The 8,345-nt window shown below is 35.4% G+C and overlaps 1 protein-coding gene across 2 annotated transcripts in view; it reads left to right on the forward strand.

Moving 5' to 3' along the window:
• VPS13A (vacuolar protein sorting 13 homolog A) overlaps nucleotides 1–8,345 on the forward strand; it is a 242,767-nt gene that overhangs the window by 212,525 nt on the left and 21,897 nt on the right. For both annotated transcript variants that reach the window (XR_008956869.1, XM_026518814.4), the window contains exons 69-71: nucleotides 2,542–2,627; nucleotides 5,041–5,164; nucleotides 7,518–7,592. Coding sequence is in view for 1 of the 2 variants with exons in the window: in XM_026518814.4 (XP_026374599.1) it covers nucleotides 2,542–2,627; nucleotides 5,041–5,164; nucleotides 7,518–7,592 (285 nt within the window). In the remaining variant the exon portion in view is untranslated. The remainder of the gene's footprint in view (nucleotides 1–2,541; nucleotides 2,628–5,040; nucleotides 5,165–7,517; nucleotides 7,593–8,345) is intronic.

Below are 8,345 nucleotides of genomic sequence, written 5' to 3' on the forward strand. Positions count from 1 at the left end.
TGCATAATGTTTAATTTCCATGTACTGAACAATTTTTTTTACATTAGTTTATGGGCATTGTGTTTTATATTTAAGGCTTTCTCACTTTAAGATTAAAATGTTACTTTTTCTAGTAATTCTATAGTTTCATTTTGTATACTTAAATCAATGATCTATATGGAATTAATTTGGTATAGAGAAAAGTAGGGACCCAGCTTTAGCCAACAAGTTGCCTGAAACACCATTTATTAAAACATGCTTTTCCCCAGTAATTTAAAATGCAGTCTTGATTTTATTTATTCCTATTTTTGGATATATAGGATTTTATAAAGTCCTAGTGTGCATTTGGGTCAGTTTCTGGAATCTATATTGTTGCTGTTAATATGTCTATATATTACTTGTAGTAGCACCAAACTGTTCCACTGCTGAAGCTTATAGATTGTGTTACTGTCTGCTAGCGTAGTTCTCTTTTAATTCATCTTTTAAAATTTATTGGATATTATCACTTTTTTTTCCTAGGTAAATTTTAGTATAATTTTGTCAAAACACTTCCATCTCTTGCCCTCAGAACAAAGACACACCATCTTGGGATCATATGGGGCGGGGAGTGTAAAGATTGGGGCTGGGGAGAGGGAGTAACGCCATGATTGTGATGAATTTTTCTATCTAGGAATATGATAGGGATTTCTATTTTTATATTTTCCATTATTCCCCTCAATAGTGTTACCGCTTTTATCATGTAAATTCTGCATGTTATTTGTTAAACTTGTGCATCAATATTTATTTTTTTTGTTACTCTCGTAAACAATTTTTCCTTCCATTTTTCAATTTGAAATTGTGTTTATAAAATAAAGTTACTGGGTTTATGTACTTAGGGTTTCCAGACAATACTGTCATCTGCAAAAAAATTTCTACTTTTCCTCTGTAATTTTGATATTTCTTTCTCTTAATAATTTATATTTTCTTAGCATTATCTCATCTAGTACCATCCATTATCATATGATTTCTCTCATCTATGGAACATAAGAACTAGGAAGATCGGTAGGGGAAGAAAGGGATAAAGAAAAGGGGGGGTAATCAGAAGGGGGAATGAAGTATGAGAGACTATGGACTCTGAGAATCAAACTGAGGGCTTCAGAGGGGAGGGGGGCGGGGGAATGGGATAGGCTGGTGATGGGTAGTAAGGAGGGCACGTATTGCATGGTGCACTGGGTGTTATACGCAACTAATGAATCATCGAACTTTACATCAGAAACCAGGGATGTACTGTGTAGTGACTAACATATAATAAAAAAACATTAAAAAAAATTTATATTTTCTTAAAACATGGCCCACTTCACCTAGTTTTTCTAATTTATTTGCATAATTTGTTATCTAATAATTCTTATTAATTTCTTTCGAATCTGTGCTTATATCCCTTTTTTGTTTGTTACTCAAGGAATTTTTGTTTACTTGCCTTACCTACTACAGTAAAGAGTAAAGATACTCTTCAATATTATTACCTTTGAAGTTAGAAAATTCTTCCATGCAGTTAATCTGTATGCCTCATCCTGCTGTTGGTCTTCACTGCTTTTTTCTTTTTTTTAACTTTGTCTGCAATAAAATGAAGACCACTCTGATAGCTTTTTCTACTAAGATTATTATGAAGTCACTTGTTAGCTTTCTTCTAAGCTAAATAATTTTAGTTTCTGGATATAGCCTCATGGAACACAGTTTTCTAAAATCTTTATATTTCTTGGAATTTCTTGAGGAGATTTAACATTTTGGCTAAATTCTTAACATACTTCCTTCCTGTTGAGGGATCTTAGTCACAATTACATTGTTTGCCTTTAAAAAATAGTAGTCTAGCCTACTATATATTTTAAATAGCCAGAGTAACTCCATCCTCAGAGCAAATAGTGTTTTGAGAGTTAAAAATTATAAGTATATTCTTTGTTTTGTTTTTTAATATTTTCAGGGAAAAAGAATTGTTGACAATGTCATGGATAGACAGTGTTTCAGCAGTCTTGAAAATAAAGGTTGTTGCGTAAGCTAGTTAGGTCCTGGGGTTCCATGTTTGTCCAGAAACACTCTGTTCCTTATTTTTGAATGTGTTATGAGGTTGGCAAAGAAAAGCATGTTTGTAAGGCAGATAGGAAAATAACAGGAAGATGCAAGATGGGGCTAATACTAATTTACTAATACTAATACATGTAAATATGTGTTAGTATGTGTTTTTATGCAGATGTGATCAAGTATGATTATGTTTTCTGGGATAAAATGAATGTGCTAATAGTAACTTTAATAGGTTCAATTTAAACTTTGTAGGTAATAACAATATCTTCTAAAAATCCAGCATTAACGATTGGCATAGCTGCAATTGAGTCATCTTGAATGAAGCATTGCAAAAAGTTGCTTTTAAAAAGGAAGCAGCAGTGATTTTGTGCATATTCAGTTTTATGATGATATACTTACTGTATGTTAATAATTTGCCCCCACTGAGAAATGGCTTCTAGAGGATCACAGTGCATTTGCATTAGAATAGAATAATAATGCAATTCTCTCTCTGTCACCCTATTTTAGGTCATGGAAAATGGAAGATTTGCAAAGTACAAGTATTTTACCCATGTCATGATCAATAAGACAGATATGTTAATGATAACTAAAAGGTAAGTTTCTTTCTCGAATGTAATTGGATGAGAGGTTGAGAAGCCACTCACGAAGAGCAGCAGTCGACATCCGTCATTTGTTGCAGACAGTCACACTGATTCCTGCTAACTCCGGTCCTCTTGTGCTACAAGCCTTGTACCAAAAACCTTACATAAGTTCACATTTAGATTTGTGTGTGCATACATATAAGTGCATAGCCATGCACAAATATAAATAGTATTTTTTCAACCAATATGAATAGCACAGAAATTCCCATAAAACTATACCATTTCTTCCCCTTCTGAAAAAGTACACGATTTCAGATTAACCCACAAGTCTTCTGGTGATATCTCTTCATTAGTGCATAGAAATTCACTCACGTACGTACATACACCATTGGAGACAGATCAGTTCTTACATGGATACCCCCAGCTATAGCCAAATATAGTAGACTATAGACGGTAGAGGTACATGTAAAAATACACAGCTTCGGAGGGCCTAGTTTTTGCAAGAGTCGTTGTTAAACTGAGGAAAAGAATGAGCTGGTGCAGTATTAAAACGGGGATTTCTGGATGGATGGCACAGAGTGAAAATATGCCTGAGGGGCAGAGATTATGGCTGAATAGAAAGGAGTGGTCAGTAAGCCTCTGTGGTTTTGTTCGCTATCGAAAAGGTGAAGTTATATGAACATCTTGTTAGTTAAAGCTCACTTTTGAACTTAGCAGTCATTTCTAATGTTTTTCATCCTAATCATTTCTGAGTCTAAAATTTACACTATCTAATTTTCTTATTTAAAAAGTAACACAGAGTAGAAAATTCACATGGTATTAGAAGATACACATGTAAAGTTAGTCTTTATTCCGTCCCAGATACCAGTCCCTCCTTTCCCCGTCCCAGAGGCAACCCCTTTGACTTGTTTCCTTCTTGAACTTTCTGTGCTTATACAAGCATCAAGCATGTATGTCTTAACGTAAATGGAAATCTGTTACATGTACCATTCTGTAATTTTTTGCTTTAGATCTATGTCAATATCAGCATATGGACATCTTTCTTAATTTTTAAAGGACTGCTTAGCGTTCATTTAGAATATGTACTGTATTTTACATCTAAGTTGTTAATAAACTTTTATAATTAGGGACAGTGCTTCAGCAGCCATTTCTGTTCATAGCGATTTTCGGTCATGTTTTTCTTAACCCTCTCTCCCATCATTGACTATGTGAAGCGTGACTCATCAGAGTTAAACAGCAGTCAGCTGCAAAATTTAATAGTTTACAATTTAGTTTGCAACATTTAAAAACTGACCTTCTCAACACAGTAGACCTCTTTAAAGGAAGTCCTTTAAACTTGATAAAGTAAGGGAAGACAGTGAGTTGTAGTTGACTGAAAGGTGGTATTCATACTTCACATTTCCTTTCTTTCCAAGTTTCAGATTTGAGGATTTAAAGGGTCTTTGAATGGGGGGGCGGGGAGTACCAGGTGCCCGCTGCCAGATTAGCCTGTCTTGGATTTTTCACATGGTTGAAGATGTGTGGAACAGTCCCTGTAATCCAGGATTGGTGAAAGAGGGGAGCAGAGACAGAAGATTGAAGTGAGAGATGTAAATCCTGATGAGCTTGTTCCTGCCAGGAGCCAGCTCTTAAATGCAGTCCCTTGACTTACTTAAAAAACAAAACAAAACAAAAAAACAGCTGGTTGCACCTAGAATTGATGTTTCAAGCAGAAAGAAGACCTGGGAAAGTAAAGGCCTTTGAAGGAAGGATTAAATAGAATTATTATAGACAGAATGCATTTTCATTTGATTTTTTTTCCTTTAAGATGGGAAAACAAAAATTAATTTTAAAATACTTTTTTGAGGTAGGTTGGTAAGCCTTTTGCATGGAGCCTTGGTAATAAACATTCTAAAGTGATTAATTACATGAAAGTTCTCCAAGATATTAGCTAATAATAGATTCTATAAATTTTTTCTATTGTGTGTAAAATACCTTACATATTTGACTTTTAGAAGTTACATTCATTTTTTCTAACATAAGTATGTTGTGCTATAAATTTCCCACTAAGCATGGTTTTAGCTACATCCCACAGATTTTGCTATGTTGTGTTATATTTTCATTCTCATTCACTTAAGATATTTTCTCATTTCTTCTGAGATTGTTTAACCCATGGATTGTATAGTAGTATGCTAATTTCCAAGCATTTGGAAATTTCTGTTACTAGTTTCTCGTTTAATTTCATTATGATCCGAGGATATACTTTGTATGATTTCAGTTCTTTTATATTCCTTAAGGAATATAAGATTTTTTTTTATGACTCAGAATATAGTCTCTCTTAGTTAATGTTTTATGTGTACTTGCAATGAATGTATATCTTGCTGTTATTATATTATTGGACATAAATCCCTTTATTTCTACAGTGGATTCTTTTTTGTCCCCCCAGTGGTGTACTGTTTGTAACAAAAGGAACATTTGGACAGCTTACATGTGAGTGGCAGTATAGTTTTGATGAGTTTACCAAAGAGCCATTCATTGTTCATGGGAGAAGATTACGCATTGAAGCAAAGGTATGTTGAATAGAATAGATGCTTTTAAAAAACTTGGAACTGAAAATAATGCATTGAAATGGTCCTCTTTCCTTTTGTAATTTTCCCATCTCTTTTATAGACATTGCTTTGTCTTACTGTGGTTTTCCTTTATACCTCCTGTCTTATTCCGGCTTAAAGAAAAGCAAGCTAGGCCAAGAAAAAATATGTGACTTTGTGTGCTGTTGTGTTGACAACAATGTTCCTGGGCCTTCACTTTCTAGAACCCCAACTTCTCACTGCTGTCCAAGACACAAAAATGAGAAAATCATTTGTATACCTCAGAATCCCTAGAAGTTCCATACAAAATGTTTTTCCCTGACAATCTTAAAAAAAGGACACTTGAAAAGTTACCTCTCTCTCTAACAGACAGTTATTGGTGGTACTTTTTATAGATACCAACTTCCCAATTCCATTATAATCTTGAGGGTAGAGACCATTTCTCACTCTGCATTGATAACTAGCATGGTATCTGGTACTTGGATGTAGATATAATGAATTGTTAGTCATTTGGCAAATCACAGAGACTCAGTATCCATTGTAAGTTTTAACGATTGCAGGAGGTATTATAAGTGATACAAAGAAATGCAAGGTATTTGTCCTCAAAGTATTTGACCAGATACCTTTGTGTAGGGGCACTTTGGCACTGGCTGTATTAGTAGGAAATACTGTAAATGATACAGCCCAAGTAAGTTTTGTTCTTTGTTATTTTGTTTTATTTTGATTTTGAGGGATTTAATTGGTTCCTATAACTGAAAGTCTAAGTCTGTATCTGCTAGTTAGATGCGCTCCTGTGATGTTATTAGCAGTTACTCTCTCTCCCTTCCTGTCCTCCTCCATTCTCCCCTTCTTCACCACCCCCACTTCTAGGTTCTGCTTTCTTCAGTGTTGTCTTCATTGTCAAGCTGGCCAGCAGAAGTTCCAGGTTTATATCCTACTAGCTCAGCAGCATGAAAGCTTCTCACTGGGTCTCACTGGGCCACCTTTGGTCACATACCTATTCCTGAGCCAGTCACTTTGGTCAAAGAGCTGTTATGAGCCAGTTGGCCAGGTGAGGGTCATGGGATCACCGTGGTGCTACCAAGAAGGAAGGGTCAGCTCTATCTGAAGTATTTGGAGTGAGAGAAGGTGAGAAATAGTTGCCCAAAGGAGATTCAAAAAGTCGTAGCTGAGGAAGAAGCAGTAGACACAGGCAGGCAGAAACAGATGTTTTCTGGGCTAGCCGATAGAACAGAACTGCCCCGGGGCCTTGTGTTTAACCATTAAAGATCACGTCTCAGTCTTACCACTCATTCCAAAGACACAGGCAGCTCCTGAGTAGACTGGCTCTTTGTTCTTGAGGATCCTAGACCAACTTACACTTTGAGAATTTCTCTGATTCACTCAGAAAATGAAAGGCCCTGTTGCCTTATGCGAAATAATGGATAGTGGCTATTACCTTCTGCTCTAGCCTATACTGCTTTCCTGGCTTTTTTCATATCTTTTTCTCTCTCTAAAGATAAACTTCTTCTTATCTTCTTGGTTTCTTTCCCTTTTACCTTTTCCTGAAACCTTTTATCAGCAAATATCTGCGTGTGTGTGTGTGTGTGTGTGTGTGTGTTTTAAGTAAAAGAATCTGATATCTTTTGAGTCTATTTATGTGAATGTTTGAATTACTAGAGAAATTGTTCGACCTATGAGACCCTCACATTGCTTCCTGTATAGCTCTGCCCTAAGTTAATAGAGGTAAACATCGCCCTACTCATCATTAGTCCTATTATTTCTGTTTGTCCCTCTTATGCTTACTATCCACCATTAGCTCTCCCCACAAACACTGAAAAGAATACCAGAGGAGTGTAAAAGTGGAAGACAAAAAAAAAAAAAAGAAGAAAAGTAGAGGGCATTAAGCCTAAGCTACATTCTTATTGCATGACTGATTTAAAATATCAGAAGTTACATACATACACACACCCCTGTACACATGTGTATATTATTTTTTAACTGAACTCATCTTGATTTCATGGCCAGATACCAAGAACTATCTGAGAAACTATTTGGAGGGGAAAACACTGCTCTGACTTACCTCCTCATCCTTTGCATAAACGCTGTATGGCTTTAGCAGTTGAAATCTCAAAGCTTCCTAACTTAAGCTTAATGATAATGGATATGTTAGAATTAAGTCTTTTTTTTCCCCATTTGTGTTTGATTCTTCTTGGTTCTTCATTCTTGGCTTTTTTAAAGGTATATGATTTGTGTAAGGTGGACACTTTAAGCACAGATTTATAAAACTGTGGCATTTTTTAAATCCTATTTCTACAACTGGATTTTCATTTTAATGAAGTTACTCTGTTTATAGGAACGGGTGAAGTCTGTGTTTCATGCCAAAGAGTTTGGAAAAATAATTAACTTCAAGACCCCAGAGGATGCTAGGGTAAATATAAGAATCTCTTTTACTTAAACAGATAGAAGCTTCTCATTTCAAAGCCATGTAATAAGTTGGACTGTTTTCTAAGACAGATAAATTTTGTTTTTAATTTTGTTTTTGCATTTTTACAGTTTTAGTGTATGTAACTGGATAATGTTTCCTCAAAACTATGTTTCATTACCACCTTTCTCAGTTTCTCTGTAATATGTTTTTCATTTAATCTCTGTCACCATGTTATTTTATCCCAGAAGGTTTGTTTTTAATCTTTCTGCTCTGCCAGAAACATCCAGAGAAGGCTACTGGGCTCAGTTCTCATTCTTTGTTTATCTTAGAGACATTCCCACTAAGTTCTTCTTACGTTAATAGAAGCACATATACCTCTGCTGAAGCTTCTCGTAATGGGATAACCCTAATATTGCCTCCAGGGCTTTCATCTGGCACACAGCCCCAGTGATAATAGACATTATTGGTAGGAAGGTTCACATTATATTTGCATTTTATTTTTGCGATTTTAAAGCCTTTAAAATAGAAAAGATCTGTATGATGAGAGCACCCAAAATGCTCAAGAAGGTTGCTATGCTGCCAGCCACTGTAGCATTATATGTAATTATTCCTACTCCATCAGTAGAATCCCATATATGGAATCCTGAAGGTCAGAATTGACATCAGTCAGAAGTAAGTTTGCATAGATAGTTTTCACACTATGCCACAGTTATTCAGCCAGCTGCCAAATTACCCTTCTCTCTCAGGATGGTTTAT

Source organism: Ursus arctos, unplaced genomic scaffold, assembly GCF_023065955.2.
Source record: "Ursus arctos isolate Adak ecotype North America unplaced genomic scaffold, UrsArc2.0 scaffold_33, whole genome shotgun sequence".
NCBI classification, from domain to species: Eukaryota; Metazoa; Chordata; class Mammalia; order Carnivora; family Ursidae; genus Ursus; species Ursus arctos.